The following is a 20,931-nucleotide window of genomic DNA, read 5'->3' as shown; positions in this document are numbered from 1 at the left end:
TTGTGTTCAATATTTGTTGAACGACAACATGTAATTTCTGTAGTGTCGTGATAGTGAAAGCCCAAAATAGACATAGTAATTACTCGAGTTACAAAAAGCAAACTCGAGATTCATATTCGGTTTTTTCTGTATTGTCGCGAGATTAGACAAATCACGCGTGGTTGACACGAAGTCCTTGAAACAATGAAAATCTTTCTTGAATTGTTTTACGCGTAAGTGTCATTAATTACAGGGAAAATGACGAATTTTTTACTTATGTACATAATATATTGCCACATATGAAATTGCACTGCTGTGAATTTCCTTGTGCTATTTGGCAACTATTATAATACCCAATTATTACAAGGCAATCTTTAAAACAAGGAATGAGAAAAGCCGGAATCTTTAAAACAAGGAATGAGAAAAGCCGGAATCTTTAAAACAAGGAATTAGAAAAGCCAGAATCTTTAAAACAAGGAATTAGAAAAGCCGGAATCTTTAAAACAAGGAATGAGAAAAGCCGGAATCTTTAAAACAAGAAATTAGAAAAGCCGGAATCTTTAAAACAAGAAAATTAGAAAAGCCGGAATCTTTAAAACATGGCACGAGAAAAGCCGGAATCTTCTAAACAAGGAATTAAAAAAGCCAGAATCTTTAAAACAAGAAAATTAGAAAAGCCGGAATCTTTAAAACAAGGAATTACAAAAGCCGGAATCTTTAAAACGAGGAATATATTTACCATGCAAACTACATGCATTTTGAAAACAAATTCGTACGACATCGTAATTTCCATTTTTTCACAAATTCCATGCTAACGGCTAGTTAAAATCCGTTATTATTAGAAAAGCTTACGAACAATGGTTTACAAGGAAATTACCATTGAGTTTATCGAATGGATGGCGAGAAAATTGCTTTTATTAAAGCGAGATATGAGTCTGGGCATGTTGCCAACTGACTTAAGGACTTCGAACCAATTGTGTCCTCGTATGAAGTTAGCAAAGTGATCGGTATGTACACAGGAAGGGGCCGATTACATGGACCGAGTTGTCCCGGCTAGACGAGGTGAGACAATTTAACCGATACCGCGGCCTCCTTTATTATTACTATTAAAAACAGCATTGTGATTACATGGGAAACGAGTCGACTCGCTTTGTTGGGATATCGGCTGTTGAAAGCCGGGACAACTCGGTTATCCGGGATGAAAATTGTCTCGTTCGCTCATGTAATCACTTTTTCCCGAGTTGCCCCGGGTAAGCGAGTTGAAAGCAGTGAACTCGACATTTGAATAACTGGAATGATAACCGAAGCCAAAAATTGAAGCCAAAAAAATATTTGTCGTCATCATGCGTCATCACACGTCAGGCTCTAGTCTCTCGCGTGTTCATTTCAATTTTTTTAAATCATTTGTCCCTTGGTAATGGTAGAGTTCGGATCTTGATCAGAGCGTAAAAATAACGAAATTTTTGGAATGAAAAGGTTCACGGAAAGTGAATCAAAGTGATAAATCGAGAAGCAAGATGAGGTGAACTTAGTCAATCTGCTCTTACGCTGCACTTTTCCTTTAAAACATATCAAAGTCTTTAAGGATATTCAATTATTGATATCGAGATGACAACCATTTAGTATTTCAAGTTTCAAGCACTATCAAAATTGATGAAAAATACAATCGCTCTGTAAAAAGTAAAAATGCGAGTTATTGACTCAATATTTTTTATGAAACTGGATAGTCAAGTTTCTTTTTTCTTCGGAAAAACAGATCTTTAAATCCACTTATAGAGACAAAAAAGACAAACACTGTCTGACACCGTTTGAAAAATTACCTTCCGATGTAAGAAAAATTTTTGCTTCGATATTTTCTCGTCATATTTTCTTATTGTATTGTGTTTTTAGCATACAGTGTAATTTTCAGTTGGCTTTTCTTCGTTGCAAGTTGTAAGTTACAACGAACTCACTGTAGTAAAGTTTCAGCTGTAAAAAATAACCTTTTGCGAAGAGTTGGCCTCGTGTGTTGTTTGTCGTGATGTTGTTTATATGTTTATGCTTTTGTAATTTGTATTCAAATTTATATTGGCCGTGTATGTGTTTGGCACTCAGGGGAATGAAACTGACGTACAAACCGCGTGAGTATTCGACTTTGAAGGACTGGAACTGACGTACAAACCGCGCAAGAGACTAGGACTTTGGCTTCAATTTTATATCTATAAAATGTATTGTCGTTATCATTCCAGATATATATATATATATATGGAGTTCACTGGTTGAAAGCTATTGTGTGAAGCATTCGTACTTAGTTTAAATTTGCAAAATGGCGGAAAGCTCTATAAACGATAATGCAAAGAAAAGTAAAAAATTTAAAAGATCTGCCACGATCGACATAGATAATCGCTTTCAGTGGACGTTAGAAATGGTTAAGGATTTACTGGAAGGGTTGCTCGAGTACAAATCTCAAGTGGAGTATAGAAACTCAGATTTCTATGCGGACAAAGTTAAACAATATGAAGCAGTTAGAATTATTTTGGCCAACAAATATCGTGACGGTTCATTGTTTGGGCCGACAGAGATTCCTGCATATACTGAAGAAGACAATAAAGAGGATTATACAAGGTCATGTGAAAAATTCAAAGCCCAAATTCGACGAGGATATACTCGAGTTCAAGAAAAAATAAAACATCTGCGACAGAAATTCAGTAATGCTGTTACCTCAGGTACAAGATCAGGCTCCGGAAAAATGGTTATGGAGTTTTGTGATGTTATGGTCAAAATATGGGGAGGATGACCTGCAAATGAACCATTGCAATTTGGTGTGCAATCAGCAGAAAAAGAAGATGAGGAAGGCTGGGAAATTAATGACTTTAATACAACTTTGTCTGATGAAATTGAAGAATCTTCTCGCATATCTGATAGTTCTCATCATGAATCCATAGCAGAATGCGAGAATGCTTTTAGTGAGAAAGAAAGCATGAAGCAATAAGAGGCAAGCGGAAAATGAATGTGGTACCCACATTGATTGATAACAAACGTAGGCACATGGAACGTCAGTTATCAGCTTCCCAACGCGACAAAATCTTGATGCAAGAATCAAAAGATGAACAACAATTTCGTAAAGAGATATCAAATTCCCTGAAAGAATCCAATTTATTATTTGCAGAGTCTTTGAAGGCAATTAGTGCTTCAATGACTGCTCTTGCTTCTTCAATTAAAAAATCATGTGAATCGTCACAGCACATCAGGCCACCATACCCATCAGATCGATTGCAGTCCACAAATCTTATGCCGCAGTTTCACCAAAGTATTAACACCTCTAATTACATATTTCCACCTGATATGTCTGGCCAGTCTTTCTACATTCCCCATGTAGAAAGCAATGGAGAACCCTTGCAACCACATCAACATCAATATTGACTTTTAACATTTTATTGGTTAAAAACATCATACTTGTTTTATTTTTTATGTTGAATTCTTACTGAGTAATTCTTTATGTTACATTGTTCTTGTTAGAGTGGAACAAATGTTCTTTGTTTATGAAATAAACATGTATTTGAACAAAAAAACTGTTGCTTTGAGAATATTAAAAAGACTAGTAAAGCAAATGTGCATTAACATAGTGTTTTAGTATGTCTCTGACTAGTTCTCCTTCCCTGGTGGTACTTGAGTACACTGGATCTGGGCTGTTTTTGTGGGATATTTCTTCATCTCTGTTCCTAGCTATTTGATTTTGGACAATCTCCTCATACATGTCTCTATTGTGCATCTCACAAAAATTATGGAGAACAAAACAAGCTAAAATAACTTTTGGTACTACATCCAGTTTAAGGTTCATTTTTCTTGTCAAAATTGACCATCTAGCCTTTAGGAGGCCAAATGCACATTCTACTGGGTTTCTTGCGGCTCTTAGCATATTGTTAAAAACTACCTCATCATTGCTTAAGTATGATTGGTATTCTTTAATGCAGTTGGGTGTTAAAGGATATGCCGGGTCACCTATGAGGTAGTTAGGTATCTTGTCATGACCAGGTAAAACTTGAGTGAAGGTTTGTGGTAATCTTCCCAATTTTAGTTCATTATTTATGAATGAGTTTGAAAATACTTTCGCATCATGGACGCTGCCAGGCCACCTGCAGTCAACATCCATGAATAAGCCATTTGAATCACAAACAGCTTGAACATTAATGGAGAAAAACTGTTTATAATTGAAGTAATCTTGAGAATCAACCAGAGATCTTTGAATGGGAATGTGAGTACCATCAATGCAGCCTAATGCCTGAGTCATGCCAAACCTTGTTTCAAACTCAGCCACTTTTTTCCTCATTTCCACTACCGTTTGTGGAAGGTGCAGATATATTGGACAAAGATGTATACAAATTGCATTGCAAACTGCTAAAACGATTTTAGAAACTGTACATTGATGAACACCAAAGGCATTCGCTGTCATCCAAATAGAACCAGTGTCTTTTAGGTAATATAAAGTGATAGCGAGTTTTTTTTTCACGAGACCTATAATTTGGAGTGTTTATTCCTTCAGAAATGTAAGGTCGCAACTCCTCGCACAATTGAAATAATCGCTCTTTCGTCATTCTAAAGCTTCGCTTCCACTCATCATCTGGGGTAACTCCATCAAACATATTCTTCCACCATAAGTCAGTTCTTCCTTTTTTGGTCCATATAGCTCGCTTTTTCCGACTAAGTTTCCTAGCTCTTATGTATCGTGCTTTTTTCTCAGCTACTGATTTTTTTGTGGCATAGTAACTATAAAAGACTGTGTGAACGTATTGCCTGTATGCTGCCCATAAGTAAGTGAAACAGTAAAATTGAAAAAGTAGACAGGAAACAAGAATGGAGTGATGCAAAAATTTCGTTATTTATAAAATGTTCGCCATATTTTCCCGCAAAAAATTCGAAATCGCTCTCGGAGCCAGGAACCCGAGTACCCTAGACAACTAAATCTGCCGGGACAACTCGGTCCATGTAATCGCTTGAAAAAAGCTAACCCGGATACCCGAGACAACTCACCTTGCCGGGACAACTCGGTCCATGTAATCGGCCCCTAAGTTTCTTTCGATTTTTGACTGTCCAGTTTGCCCAAACATTTGAACTGATTTTCGGTCGCTATTTTGTCATTTTTTAACATTACGTCATCACTGTATTTTCATAATAACAAATGTTGCATGGTGCCAAAGTCGAGAAATGCAAGGCTTTTTATTTTCCAAAGATAATATTGAAACATTAAAACTTATTTTGAAATTTAAATATGCAAAACTTTAATAACTCTATTGCATTATATGCTGAAATTTTCATGAGTTATTTATACTTAGTTAACAATGTGGCAATGTTTACGAGTTACGACACGCCGTGGAATTTGAATTAAGATGATGCAAAATAGCCAGCAGAAATCAACTGAAAAAAAGCGACACAGATCTCGACTTTTAAGTGGAAAAAAGCAAAAAATTGCCATTCAAACGGTTGCTTCCCCCCTCGAAACTTATCAAAATGCGGTGATGACGCAGCGACTGAAATCAGTTCAAATGTTTGGGCACATATGGCAGTCATAAATCGAAAGAAACGTTAGTTTACTGTGTACATACCGATCACTTTCTTAACTTTATACAAGGACACAATTGGTTCGAAGTCCGTCCCAAATCAGTTGGCAACATGCCCAGACTCATATCTCGCTCTAAAAGCAATTTTCTCGCAATCAATTCGATAAAACTCCGTGGTAATTGCCTTGTGAACCATTCTGTGTAAGCTTTTCTTAACGCATCTTAACTAGCCGTTTGCTTAAAATTTGTGAAAAATTGCAAATTTGTACGATGACGTACGAAGTTGTTTTGAATATACATGGTTTTGCATAATTACACATTCCTTGTTTTAAAGATTCCGGCTTTTTCCATTCCTTGTTTTCGCAATCCCCTTTCCCTTCCTCGTCCCTTTCCTTGATTTAAAGATAGCCATTATTACAAAACATTTTTCTTGTGTAGCATGAATAAAAACCTGATGCGCGTCTTGCTTTTTTGCAAGTCATGGTAGGTTCGGTCGGGGATTTACAAAATGTCCGTAGTATCGTGATGTCTGCTTGGCGAGTGTTCACCATACTTGTTTCTTACAAATTAAACTTTTAAATTTTAAAGTGCTTATGCAGTGAAATTTCCAAACATTGTTTTACACCATTTTTATGGAAACAGAGTTAAATTTTGTCTTTTCAGATTGATTTTATAGGCGTCAAAAGTTGCGGTTTTTGGTTTTATTTGTACGAACTTTTTTGGTTGCCATGTTTGCTAAATTGACGTCATAAGTAGTACACATTTTCAACATGGAAGTAGAAATTACTATTAGTTTAGCGACTTCCGTACTACTTATGACGTCAAATGAGCAAACAAAATAGCGGTCAACAAAATTCGCACAATAGGACAACTTTTGGTGTTGAAATTAGTCAACTTCCACTCAATGTAAAATGGACATAAATATATTAAATTGCTTGAAAACATCTGAATATTTCATTAAGGCTATAAAACGTATATGAAAATTTCACTGCATAAACACTTTAATGAACTCTTTATTAAAATGACGCAATAGAATGAAACGGATCATAGCGACTCGAATAAGATGATTGTTTTCCTACCCTAACACCCCTGTTTCTCCAACATTGTGATTTGGATTGGATTAATTGCAGTAGATTTATATGAATAGGCATCAGAAGAAACGAATTCCTTGAGCTCTTTACCTAAGGAGAAAATTGCCACGATGTTGGAGTTTACGATTAAAAGATTAAGAGAAAAGGTAGAACAATATTGACGTCATCATCACAGGGAATGAAACACATGTTTTCAGGCACAATAATTGACCGCAGTTATAAAATGTTGCTAGTTTTGGTTTCATATTCGCGCTACGAAAGAAAACGTAAAGCGCTTAAGGGTGCGAGCATGCGTAGAAGATAATTTGGCTTCCTTTAAACAGGATATACGTATACCTCGTGTCGCTTTTTGGTTTTGAGTTTGAAAGGTTGAATTTCGATTAATATTTCTGTGCAATTCATACATTTCGACTGGGGGAGGGGGGGAGAGAACCTCTTTGAGTCTTGAAATTTGCCTCTAGTCATGTTTATTTGCGTTAGGAAAGAAAAATATGTTGAACTTTAAATTCCAATTTATAAATATTTGTTTTTGTTTTAGTTTGGGGAGTTGACAAAGCCTGTAGCTCTTGAAAGCGACGCTGATTATCAATTGTACATAAATCATCCGACAGATCTGAGCTGCATTGAAAAAGTAAGATGACAATAATTTGTATAGCAGTTGCGTTTGTCTTTAAACATACAGAGTGTATCAAAAAATTAAAGTATTTGTAGCAGTAGAAAACTAGAAACTTCTTAAGTAGATTCTTCTAAAGTAGTAGATCTTGGAAAAACATCTAAAACAAGACGCGCGTCGAATAAGCAAAAACTTTTGGTAATTCTAAGTACTTTGACGTTCTCTTATACAGCTGGTAATAGAATTCTTGGAAATTCAAGATTTTTTACCCGTGAAAGAACTGTTACCAAAAGTCTTTGGCCTTGGAAAAATTATCGGAAAAACAATTTAATCACCCTGAGTCAAAATATGGACTGTGTTGTACAAGCTATTAAAATTTCAAGAAATATGTGGCAGGCGCTGAACAACACGAGATCTTTAAAACTTGGAGTTTTTTGCGTTCATGCCTTTTGAAACCCAAGATTTGTTACATTATTTCAAATTAGTTAATATGCATTTCGGTATGAAATTTGCAAGCCAATTCCCAAAGGTATAAATGTGGTTATAAAACCTAATTTGAAATGCAAAAACGCCATAAAATGCAAGTTTTAAAGTGTTTATGTAACGAAATTTCACCTAATTATTTTTGGTATAAATCAAAAGTTTAGAATGCGCAGAGTATGATGAGCATTTAACTTTTTTCATAACTCCTACTGATAAAAAGATATCGGTGGTTAAAGTTGCTGTTTTTAACGTACCTCGTGCCGTAAGTGGTTGTGTTCGCACTTGTAAACAATGAAAGCGCAATACAAAATTATACAAATCAAAATATTTTTGATGGAGAAAATTCATTGGAATTTTCGTCGAAAAAAGTAATTTTCGTCAGCAAAATGGTTTTAGAGAAAACGAGGACTGTTTATTCGTTGAGGAATTTACTCTACTTATACTGGCAAGCAATCAGCTAAGCGCGAAAGAAATGCTCTCGAAGAGGAATGCAGGGAGGAAGATGGCTTATTGTCCTATGTTTTATAGCTGCGTTTCAAAGAAAACCTATCTGTTGACAACAGGTAAGAATTTTTCTTCAATTTAAATTAAAATTTTCGATTTATTGTACATCCAGCCCTAGCATTTTCTACGCCAACCCAGGTATTCTTTTACAAATTGCCATGTTGTGGTTTAACAAACATTTGGTGAACGGTCTCAAATTTCTCTGTTGATTAGAGGTGCTAGATGAGCCAGGGAAATTGACGTTCATCCTTAAGAATAAAGGCTACATCCTTCATGAAGACCTTGGCCTGTTTTCTCATCGTGTCGCTCTTTGACAACTTATAAAAGCACAGCGTAAATGCGACATGGCTTGATGATGAACTTAATACGTCAAAGAAGAACTACATATACTAATCCACATAGAGTAGATATTCATGCTGTTTTCAGCAACTAAAATAAATTTTTATAGTGAACAGCGTTATCGATATATGGAGCTCACTGGCACCAGATTTGCGAAAGGAGGCTGGGGCCGGTTGCACGAAGCCTGGAAAGCATTATCCATTATATACCAAAAATTTTCAAACTTGTAAAAAAGGTGTTTATATTTTTCTTATCACAAAGAAATTTTGCAATCTTCGAAACAATGTTTTATTTCAGTGATTGCACAGCTCAAATCGTACACTTTTCTCCTATAAGAGGTTTTATGAACGTTCAGAAAAATTTGCTATCCAGGCTTCGTGCACCCGGCCCCTGTACTGCATGCTTTGATTACAGAAAGAAAGCTTGGTGAAAACATTGAACTTAATTCCATTCTATTTGATAGCTTAATCAATATTGATATAAATCATACAACTGATACAAGAAACAAATTTTTATTCAACAAAATATATGAAGGATGAAAGGCAAAAAATGGTGTTTAAAAAAGAACTGTTTATTTCATATACGCTATGTTTTTCAAAAAAACCTTGTGTAAGTTATGCAATAACAATAAAGCGTTAAAGGCATTGACCTGCATGACAAACTGCTTTCCTATTATACTTTTGAAATAAGCACTAAGTGATGGTTTGAAAGCAATTTCAGACAAAAAATTTGTTGAAAATGAACAACCATCTATTCAAAATAAGAATAAATAAGTCAAGTCATTTTCTTAGAGCAAACAGTCCAAAGCCAGAAAAAGGCAGAGTCCATGACAGTAATGTCTCATGTGCAAGAAAAGGCATTCAATGATAAACCAGCTCAGCTACAGTTGTTGGTCTTTTAAACTTTCTTTATGTGCTGCATTCTGTTTTTATCTGTATCATGAAAGGTCAAGTATTTTGAATTCACATGTTAACCTAGTTTCTTGAAAAATTTCTATAAGATCTGTTTCCAAAAATGTGTCAATAATGTATGTATTAATAAAAAAGCACTGAAACTAAAGAGTTAAGAAAAAACTTAGGCAGGTGTGAGAAAGACCACAGTTTTACAATGTTACGATAGGACCATAACTACATTTCTCTTTGACTGCTTAAGAATTTCTCTCATAAATCAACGATTGCTGCCATTTATAACATTTCAGTCTATACCTGATAAAATCTGGCAAGTATTACAAATATATTTGGATTTTTCACGCTAGAGTGCTTTAGTTGTCGTGCCACACTACATTTAAATAGTAGAATTTACTACACCGAATATACATATACACAACTACGACGTCACAAACCCCTTTGGACGCGCACAAAATGGCGACAGTGTCATTTTTCAATGAGATTTTCTATACCAAAGTATTTATCCGTTAAAATTTTTACTGGACACCTTTCAAGGTTTACACTATTCAATTATATGAAAATATGAAACCATGAAATTTCGTTTCATAAACGCTTTAAAGATCTCACGTTGTTCAGCGCTTGCCCAAGTTTATTGAATTGTATATAGCTGGTCCGTACAGTCCATATTTTGACTCAGGTTGATTAAATTGTTTTTCGGATGATTATTTTTTGTGCGCATGGCCTGTTTTGGACGACTTTTAAAAGCAGATATTTCAATGGTAAAACAGCTTGCATTTTTAAAAATTCAATTGCCAGCTGTATTGGAGAACGTTATAGTACTTAGAATAAACAAAAATTTTTTGCATATTCCGCACGGGTCCTGTTCTAGAGAAGTTTTTCCAAGAGTGTACTTTTTTATTCACCCTTTATAAATGGGTGCTTTGATTCACCGTAGATTTCAGATCACGTCTATGTACCATAGGCACTTGACTGAAGTAGATCTAGCTAAATTTTGTACACGAGGTCCGTCCTCATAAAAGATTCAGGATTTCATTTAGGCAAGCTTCGACATCAAATAGTTCTGATGAAGACGTTAGACTGGTGTATATAAAGACTGTAGTCTCGACATTAGATTACGCTTGCTAAACACTCTAGACTGGACTATATAAAGACAATAGGTTTAAGTACAGATCACTCCTGATGAAGACACTAGACTGAAGTAATTACGGACTCCACTTTTAACATCAGATCACTCTTATGAAATCAAGGATGGTATTGTACGAGAACTTAATAGTGCGCATTATGCATTCGTTCTTAATAAAAAGTTTGCACGTCAACAGCTGGACTCTTGTAAAGGACTGTAGTTTTGAGCTAAGAATGGTTTCACTGACAACGTGTCTTTCATGATTATAAAGGAAAGCAAACCTTTATTTTAGTTCTATAGAACTAAAATAAAGGTTTATTTTCTATTAAAATTTAATCACTTCTGACCAATCCTTTGCTTAGCAAGATAATACATGTTTCGATTTAGGAAGTTAGCGAAAAAAAGTTCAATTCTCCTGGTCACTTACTGGAGGAACTTAAATATCTGGTACATAATGCTGTTATATATTTTGGAGGTTTGTATTTTTTGAAATTTATTTTTTTCTGTTTGCTTGTTGCTAGCATCATTTGCAGAAATCTTAAGCCCGTTTTCCACTTCATGATTTCGCCCACCGCTCTCGAAATTTTTCGCGGACTTTGGCGACAGCGAAAACGGCGTACGCAAAGATTTGATTTCTAGTTGTTGTTTGCGTTTGCGCGAATATTTACAAAATCACAGAAAAAAAAGGCGGCCATCAATAATGATATTGATAAAAATCGCCTTGGCTTATTGGCATTTAGACAAAAATTACGTCGACACTCGACCGCGTCTACGTTTTAAGGCTTAAGTATAGAAAGCGTTTCTGGATTCGGAAAACCTTTGCAGAACGAAAGGAGAATGGTGAATTTCATCTTTTTATTGGGTATTGACGCACTTGCTCAATAAATGCTACCAAATGCGGTTCTTCAGACTCTTCAACCTCTACATCTGATGTCATAATCGACAAAATTTCGCGAGCGGCTGGAGAAATTATGAAGTGTAAAACGGGCTTTAAAGGAAAAGGGCAATATATATTTTTTGACTATAAATAAACTTTTACCATATAGATTATGAAAAATCAAAGTAACTCATACTCTTCGACTATTTGTCTCATAGAAAATTAGAATTTTGTTCATGTTTATTTTACTCCTTGTCAGCCATTTTGTTTTTACTTTGAGAAAATTATGAGGCATGTTTGTGACGTCAAAACAAGGTGTTTATGTCATTTCAAAACATGGCGATTTCGAATGAGGAATCAATCCAGCAATTTGAAGATGAAAATACTGAACTGAAAGATGAAGAAGTACAACCTTACATGTTTTGAACCCAATAAAGAAGATTTGTGCAAGTCTTCGTCTATATCAACGGACGATTCGAGTATCAGTGACTATGATTTAATTGACCCACAGTTTGACGCTTTACATCGTTGGCGGCTGGCGACTTTAAAGTGGTGTAAATGTGGAAAGTGTGCCATGATGGAAAGAACTATAGAAAGCTTTTGCTGCCTTGAAAAGGCATTGGAATTTGATGAATAGGATGCGTTACTAACGAATGCACAAATTGTTTGACAAGCTTAAATTCATTTGTACTAAACATGCTATTGAAAGATGTACTTGCAATCGATGTGGCACAGTACTTGGAAGATAATTGGCCTATTAGCGACAATGAATTGGAAAAAAAACATAAAATTTATCGTCTTGCTTCGTATAGAATGTGTTCGCGATGGATATTTGATATTTTAGGTAAAAAAAACTCGTAGAGAGTTTCCGTCCTGTATTTACAAGAGCATCACGGCTGACTTTTCTTCACCGACTGGACTTTACACCCATTTTAAGTTCTTCGAAATGAGTTATCTGCCTTACCATAAATAGCAATGTTTGTTATTGAAATAAATCAATAATGACAAGCACATCCAGTGCACAAGGGTATATTATTCACACATGTACAGTTTACTTCATTTATACGTTTTTATATATAATTATTAAAGATACCATACAAATTTGCATCATTTTCTACTTGTTTATACAGGTTTCCTTTTTACATTTGCAATTAAGTGTGCAGATTTTATCTTCAAATTTACACAAACATCTTACAGTTGCGCATTTTCCTGAGCATTCACATGCTCTCTCATTTTCTGGAATGATCAAGGACAGTTTTTTAAATCGAGTATACTTCTTGGCAATCACTGAATCTTTTGCTTGTGCTTCACAGTTTTTAAGGTACTTTTTCACAAGTGCTTCTGGCTCTTTTGGTAAAATTTCTTTTGCATGTTTTTTTGCATGTGCAATGGTTAGAAACCTTCTCCTCAGTTACAAAACTTCTTGTTGTATAGTTTGTGCATAATCTAAATAAAATATAAAACAAAGGGGAAATATTTATACAATACAAGTATGAAAAGATCGCATGGCTTTTTTCGTAAATCAAGTTTGAAAATGTTACTATAGGTTGGTTCATCTTTTATTTTTCACCATTATTGGCTTTTGGATAGATTACCACCCATTTGTCATCTCTTTCTTTTTGTCTTAACCTGCTGTCTGAGAGTTTTCATTGAAGTATAAATTGGCACAAAACAATCTATGTTCAAAAGTGGATTGTTTCTTTTGGTTGTGTTGCAAAGCATGATTGACATCTACTTGTCCAGCCATATTTAATAAAGTTGCCATAAAAGATGATTATATGAAATAATCTAATGCAATGGAGGAAATTTCTACCTGGTCATAATAGGCCTTTTCAAGGTTATCGTAGCCATATTACAGGGGGTGCAAAAACATTAGGCCGAGCGCGCGGTCACGCATGGTGTCCATATAAATTACTAATAAATGCGCAAAAATTACCCTTATACATATTGGCCATTTCTTTCAAACATATTTCTCAAACTCGTCCATTTTAATAGTCGAATTATTAATTGCGATCTTTTATACATGTGAGTCCAATTTTGTGGTAATCAAAAAGCGGAAAGTTAAAGAAAACATTTGTTTTCTTAGAACAACTTGACCGTCGTTTGAGCGATGTTCTTGAGTTCACAACACACGCACATGTCTACAGCAAAGTCAGCAAGTATCACGAGGAATTATTCTACGGCAAACTCTTATTAGTATTTCCAATTATTTGTAAAGTGACATTGCTATTTTTATTATTATGTATGGCGACTAAACAGCCAGAAGAAGAAACAGCCAAGTATTCAAATACACACTTATAACTGTTAATTGATGGCAGGCCGGTGTGAAACCTTACATCATACTCTCTCGTCAACTGTTCAAATTCCAAAGGGACAGGGAGTAAAGATACCTCAGATTTTGCTGGATTTCCATCAAAACTTGAATCAGAATTCACAGTATCATAGGCTTGATGAGGACGCTTTGATGTCGTCCATGTTTCTCTTCCTTTACGTTTAAGCGGAGTCCTCGATTGCTCGTACTCTGATAGCGTAATAAAAACTGAAGGATAATCCGTTCCGCGGTTATTTGAGGTTCTTCCCAAGGGAAAATAATTTGAGCAAATGAAAGTACCTTGTGCACCAGGCTTTGGGTTAAAGTCATCGGCTCTGCTGTTTGCAATTTGTTTTCGCCAAATTTCATCAAGTGCTTGATCTTTCGGCCACTTGTGAAAAACTAACTTTTCTACGTGAGACCTCTTAACTTGATAATCAGGATAGCGTTTATCATTATCGCAATATCCAACTGCACAACGCGCATTTTTTACCATTTCGGCTATTTCAGCTCACGGCTACTCGGCTAGTTTAGGGTTTAGTTCGTTTGACTTGGCTTATGAGTTCCGCACATTTGCGAACTCAAGAACATCGCTCAAACGACAGTCAAGTTGTTCAAAGAAAACAAATGTTTTCTTTAACTTTCCGCTTTTTGATTACCACAAAATTGGACTCACATGTATAAAAAATCGCAAATAATAAATCGACTATTAAAATGGACGAGTTTGAGAAATATTTTTGAAAGAAATGGCCAATATGTATAAGGGTAATTTTTAGGAATTTATTAGTAATTTATATGGACGCCATGCGTGACCGCGCGCTCGGCCCAATGTTTTTGCACCCCTGCAATATGGCTACGATAACCTTGAAAAGGTCTATTGAGTGATATGGATAGTAGGTGTTTTTAGCAGCAAACTGATTGTCCAAGGCATGTTTTGATTCCAATGAGGAAGTTTGGTGGAAATCTGGTAACTTGCGTATTGCAGGTATTAGTCTTGGTCGTTTCAAAATTTCTGTCAACTTCTTGTAAGCTGCTTTGCCTATAAATGAAACATTCTTTTTCATCATGTCAATAGATTTTTGTTTGTATGAATTAATAGTACATATTGTGCTGAATCTTGGGGTGTATTGTTGTGCCAATTTTCCATTTGCAACTAGTCGACATATCTTCTTTGTAACATTGATTGTTTTCTGATACGGTCATACATTCAGCGTACGAAATTTAACTTTCAACCTCCTGGAAAAAAAACTTGAAGTATTTACTGGTTTCCCTCTTTCAAACAATACCAAAATCAAATTAAATGCTCGTATCTTATTATTTTTTAAGGTCATAAACACAACACATGGTCATAAAGCACTCACTTTTTTTCGTGAAAGAGAACCAGCTGATCTCTTTGCTTCTGATGAGTTATTTCCTTGCGTGTTAAGTGGTTTATTTTCAGTTGGCACAGCATCAGGTTTTAGCATTACCTTTCGTTTACAGGCAAAATTAGAAAGAAGGAGAATGTCCGGGAAGAAATGCATCGGGGGCAAAATGTGGGGAGCACAAGCAAGTACATTTTGATGGGCGAAATTTTTTACGCTTGCAGAACTCTATCTACATATTTAGCCTTTTGCTTTCTTTCTTGTTTTTTGGTTTAGGAAATGAGAAGAAATGTATCCCGTTTTCTTTGTCTTTTTTACTATCGCTGTTGCAACCATACACCTGACAATACATGATTACAAATGTTCAAATTACCAAACTTTCGGCAAAATTTCTTTTGTTAACCTTGTTTTGACGTCATGCATAATTATCTCGTATAAATTTGCATACGCAGCACGTTTAAAGATGAATGAATAGTAATGAAATTTATCAAGAAAAAGGCTTTCTCATTGTTCATCAGGCTTGTTTCAACCGATTATTTTAAAACATTATGATAACACAAAAGGTCAACAAAACAAAATTGGTAAAAAATATATATTGCCTTTTTCCTTTAAAGTGTTTATGACAAGAAATTTTATCACATTTTTAGTGCAATGTTTCCATGGGAACTTTGCAGTATTGTGGTGAGTGACGAAAATTCACACGAGTGAATTTTCATGGTCATAGTGTAAACGTTCCGAGGGGTGTCTAGCAACAACGCTAATTTTATGTTTGATAATTTTTTAGATATTTATCAATTTTTTGCCGATTATTACACCTTTTTGAAGTCAATACAGGATAAGACGTCATCATTACGGTCAAAGACCATTCAATAAAACGTAAATGCGTTGATTTGTGACAATTAAACAGTCAATGGAACGAAAAGTTTATTCAATGAAGAAATTTGAATATTCTCAAGCATTCATTAACGTCTTTAGGAATTCAATGCAGAAAAATAAGCGTACAATAGCATCGATTTTCTATTCATGTGCATTTATTCATGAATCATTAGCGCCAATAGTGTCAATAGGAGTTTAACTATAACATTAACGTCTTTCACTCGTTCATTAAACACAAACATTGACAGCTTTTACTTATTTATTGTGTACTTGTAACAACACGTTAAATGTGCTCTTATCTACTATACGGCCAATAAACTATTCATGCCGTTAAATGCGCCGATGATGACATTAAAGCACATTGCTTTTCTAACCGAGTGAATCGCTTTGATGCAAATCAGCACCCGTTGACAAGGCCATATTATTGCTATTATAAAATGTACTTTTGTTTACCATGCGTGATGCGGCAATGAAATATTCGTGCCATTAAAACAGCCGATAGTTACATGAAAGCACATTGAAAGCATACTTTTCGGACCGTGTGATGGCCCTTAGAAAATCAGCAGCAGTTAAAAAAACCTACCACGGCTAGTATTAGATATTCTTCGCAAATTTTCTTTATATTCGATGATGACCATTAGTCTGATGATGTCTTTGGAATAAAGACGAAATATTACACCATCCTTTGTTTCATACTCTTGTATTATCTTGAATATCAAGAAAACGAGATGTCCGTTTTCGGAATTTTGTTTTATTTTATAATTATATAGACTACGGTTAAATATTATCTATTTGTTAAATAATGTATGTAAATAATTGCTAATGGTGTCATGAATAATGACTGCAACATGGTTGTACCATTCAAGTTTGTATGGTTATAAAAGTGATTCCTTGCTGAAAACAACTGAGTAACATGAATCCACATGAAATCAAATAATATACTTACACACAAACACTGGGAGACTGAGAGATACATATATGACACCATATAATTGTTATTGGTGTTAATGGTGTGCTGATCTTTTGCTGGTTGGCAACAAATTGAACAGAATACAGAAAACATCCTTTAAGCTCTAGTTAACATGATTTAATTGGTTATTGGCTAAGTTCTAACTTTCATGGCAACTGCAACATATACATGTAAAGATCAATAATTTAAATGAAGCAATTGCTTTGCTTCCGCTTGCCTTTTGCATGCAAATTTTTGTAAAATGAACTTTGGAAAACTGCTCTTCCAATTATTCCCAATTTAGTATTAGCATATTATACATACATACAGTGTTACTTCTTGCATGTTCTTCTATAAATTCACTTGGTTATATGAGAATTTGAAGATAAAAGGTGGCACAATTAGTTTATTTATATTAAGTGACAAAATATACAAGATATTGCAGTTTGTTGCTCATCATATCAATCGCATGTTGCCGTGCTTTTTCGTCCATTTGGTCTTATGTTGTTTATGGTAGATGATAAATGATGGAAAACATCCAAAACAATTTGCAACTGACAGTTTTTGCCTGCTCGGGGGGAGAGAGGCAGCAATCCCTTGCGATAGTAACTCCTAGTTTATATATTGCATACTGCAAGAAATAAAAGAATAAGAAGCATGAATGACGAATGTATGATTGTGGCGTGCCAAATGTACTTAGTATGTATCCGCTACGTAAGTGCGCATACAAATTAACGTTTATTTACGCAGTCTTGGAGCAAGTTGTAGCTATTCGCCAAAAAGCAATCTGCTTAGCCTTTGATAAGCACTTTTCGAAATGAATTTCAGTTTAGTATTTTTTGAAACGCCAAGGCTCGATACTAAGCTTCTTGAAACTAATTTTATTTGCCATGTTTAGAAACATTTTTTCTAAGAAACTTTGCACTATCTTTGGATCCCTAGTTTTTGATTGCGTTGGAAAGAGCATGTAGAATGGCTGGATGACCTCTTTAGTAGAATTAAATTATTGTACTTTGTTCATGAGATATTTCACTTTTTTTCTTTATGCAAATGACATCGTTATAACATCACAGAGCATAATGACATTTTAAAGATCATCAATTTTTCACATCCTTAAAACGTTTTATAATCAAAGACAATAGTTTCATGAACATATGTGTACAATGCGTGCGGAAGGCACTCGCCGTCATTGAATTTCATTATACTTTTTCAAGTTGTGATGACTAACCTTTTATTTACAGACGATGACGAAATAACAGTAACAGCAGAAGAACTTATTGAGGATGCTAAACAAGAGGTTAATGTATTAATACATTTGAGGAAATTGTACAAAAGAAATTGTTGGAACAAGTGCGTGTTTAAATTTGTTGTGCGACTTGGGACTATGTGTTCACAATTCAATTTTTTTGTATAATTTGAATTCGGGAAACGTTGAATGAAAGAATGATAACGAGATTAACTTTTTATTTATGCTTGCGAAGTGATACTTTTGATTTCCAGCACTCCCCTGCTCCTTACAGTAAATCCATCTTAGTATAAGGATGTGTGACAAGGTTAGACGTTTTTCTTACAAATTAGTATTGACAATGGCATTAGTTAATAATTTCGAATGCAGTTTGCTCAAATGTATCTTTTCTCTATCTGACGCTGTTAATAACCTTAGCAAAAAGCAGAAGTGAAATGAAATTTTTGTGCCCTGAACCCATTCATGTCACTGATCTCTATGTCGGAACCGGATCAGCGTAAACATCGTAACAGGGTTCGTATAAAACTTGAATGTATTTAAATTTAAATTAAAAATTCGAGGCCTTAAAAAAGTACTTGAATTTATTAAGATGTACTTGAAAATGCTCGAATTAATTGTTTTTTGTCGAATTTTTGTGAACCTGTCATCGCACTACTTTCTTTTCAAAAAATGAGGTGGAAATTGTTTTTTGTATTGCAAAACAAGACGCCTGCTTAGAGGTGTACACTCGTGCTCTGGTGATCAAATAATTTCCGTTTTTGACAATCGAATCAAAACATGAAAGAGTGTCGGAAAAATAAGCCGAGGGCGAGAGATTTTTACGGTTTCTTAATTCGAGAAACATTCCCAATTGTTTGGATCGGGCACCGGCTATTCATCAAACTTTCCTTTTGAGAAACAATAAGTAGTTTTATTAAATAGCAACAAGAGAATAGTGTTACAAATACTATTAGCAAAAGTATGAAAGCTAAATTGTCTCAAATGTCATATTGCAGTGCTATAATCTTTCAAACAAAAGAAACTGTGAAGTTTTGTAAACAACAAAGTCAAAATATCGTTGATATTTCTTGCTTTCGTGTAGGAATTTAAAAGTAAATATCGCCCCAAGCGTTATGTTGTAGCGTAGCTTTGTCTTCCTTGCGTATGTATTTTGCATCCTCGTATTGTTTTTAAAAGTATAGCTTCACTGTTTTCATTGTCGAAGAATTATATTTTATCACTCCTTGCAGTCGCCATATTGTGAAAGCGCAATGCATTTTGGGTCAACAAAGTTGATTTCCCGTAACCACAATTCGAAGCTTCTACTGGTGCCCCTCCAGAGCACGAGTAATAAAGCTACAAGTTTGCTAAGCGTTAATGTAAGAATATTTATCGAACATCGTTGCCTTTTACTACTCGTTGCCTTATTATTTAATTAGGTGGAATTTAGCACTAAAAAATATCGCAAACAAAGCATTTTGTTCTTCTGAACACATGAACCTTACATATGTGTCAGAAGAATAAAAAAAAAACACAACATAACCGAAACAAAGTAAGTAAATTATGAATGATTTCAAAATTTAAATGTATACTACATAGTAATAATAAAAGAATGTTATTGCATAAATGACGAATGCATAGCATATGATTGTGGCGTGCCAAATGTCCTTATTATGTGTCCGCTACGTAAGTGCGCATACAAATTAACGTTTATTTATGCAATCTTGGAGCAAGTTGTAGCTATTCGTCAAAAAGCAATCTGCTTAGCCTTTGATAAGCACTTTTCGAAATGAATTTCAGTTTTTTGAAAAAAACATTGCATTTTGCATTTTTTGAAACGCCAAGGTTCGATACTAAGCTTCTTGAAACTACTTTTAATTGCCATGTTTAGAAACATTTTTTCTAAGAAACTTTGCACTATCTTTGGATCCCTAGTCTTCAGTCGTGACTGTGCTTGTATTCTATAATTATACACATTAAATTGCACTCTCTGATCACAGTGCTTAGGTAAGGCAACGTAAAGCGCAAAATTTTGTCTTCGTATATTGAACATAACGTCGACACATGATACGATTTAAGCTATTGGAAATAAATGTGATGAAATGCTTGCGATGGGCAATTCATCCACGTTAAACATTAGTTAATTGCAATCAAAACAGAATCACCGGCAATGTTGTATGACTCAAACTGTTACGTAATAATTGTGTTACATAATACTCTAACTTAAATGCGATGGGAATACCTCTTACGTAATACGTAATGACCTGGGGAAGCGTCTTGTTGATCTTTTACGTATCCTAAATAGATATAGTTTGAACTTTGTTTATTCAAGGCTACGCACGTGTCCGCACGTACCTATTTTTCACGTTTTGCGTGAAATCTTAACTTTAAACACATTGAACTTAAATACATCTGGAACGATAAGTCAGAGGGGATAAAATGAAGCCAAATTTTTTCATTTTTCAGGTCGCGCCAGTCCTTTTGTAAAAAATTGAAAAAATAGCATTTTTATATTTGTAAAATTTCAAAATTAAGCTTTGCGGTAGTTTTTCAAAGTACCATCGAATTTGAAGAATATTAGTCAAAATTATAGACTCTCAAAAAAAATCGGCCAAAAGTCTTATCATTGCAGAGAAATTTTGAAGCAAAGGCAAAAATTACGAAAAGTCCACGCGATTTTTGTTGCTTTTTCTGAGTTTTTGAAAGTTTTAGGCATACCCACTGACCTGTATACTAATTACCTGGACGGAAA

The 20,931-nt window shown here is 34.8% G+C and overlaps 2 protein-coding genes across 2 annotated transcripts in view; one reads left to right on the top strand and one right to left on the bottom strand.

The window, feature by feature from the left end:
• Positions 1-20,931, top strand: part of LOC124441001 (zinc finger MYND domain-containing protein 11-like) — a 71,196-nt gene that overhangs the window by 13,935 nt on the left and 36,330 nt on the right. Inside the window, exons 3-6 of the mRNA XM_046991419.1 lie at positions 6,664-6,753; positions 7,146-7,238; positions 10,965-11,052; positions 18,196-18,251. Coding sequence (XP_046847375.1) covers positions 6,664-6,753; positions 7,146-7,238; positions 10,965-11,052; positions 18,196-18,251 — 327 coding nt within the window. The remainder of the gene's footprint in view (positions 1-6,663; positions 6,754-7,145; positions 7,239-10,964; positions 11,053-18,195; positions 18,252-20,931) is intronic.
• Positions 3,557-4,288, bottom strand: LOC124441599 (protein ALP1-like). The gene has a single exon (XM_046992073.1). It carries the CDS (start codon positions 4,286-4,288, stop codon positions 3,557-3,559), a length of 732 nt encoding a protein of 243 aa, XP_046848029.1.

The sequence above is a fragment of the Xenia sp. Carnegie-2017 genome, unplaced genomic scaffold, assembly GCF_021976095.1.
Source record: "Xenia sp. Carnegie-2017 unplaced genomic scaffold, XeniaSp_v1 HiC_scaffold_20, whole genome shotgun sequence".
Taxonomy (NCBI): Eukaryota; Metazoa; Cnidaria; class Anthozoa; order Malacalcyonacea; family Xeniidae; genus Xenia; species Xenia sp. Carnegie-2017.
This window is presented reverse-complemented; position numbering and strand designations above follow the sequence as displayed.

What these genes read in the sequence shown, in the direction of transcription:
- LOC124441599 (XM_046992073.1), bottom strand. Translation starts at nt 4,288, where the DNA reads ATGAGGAAAAAAGTGGCTGAGTTTGAAACAAGGTTTGGCATGACTCAG.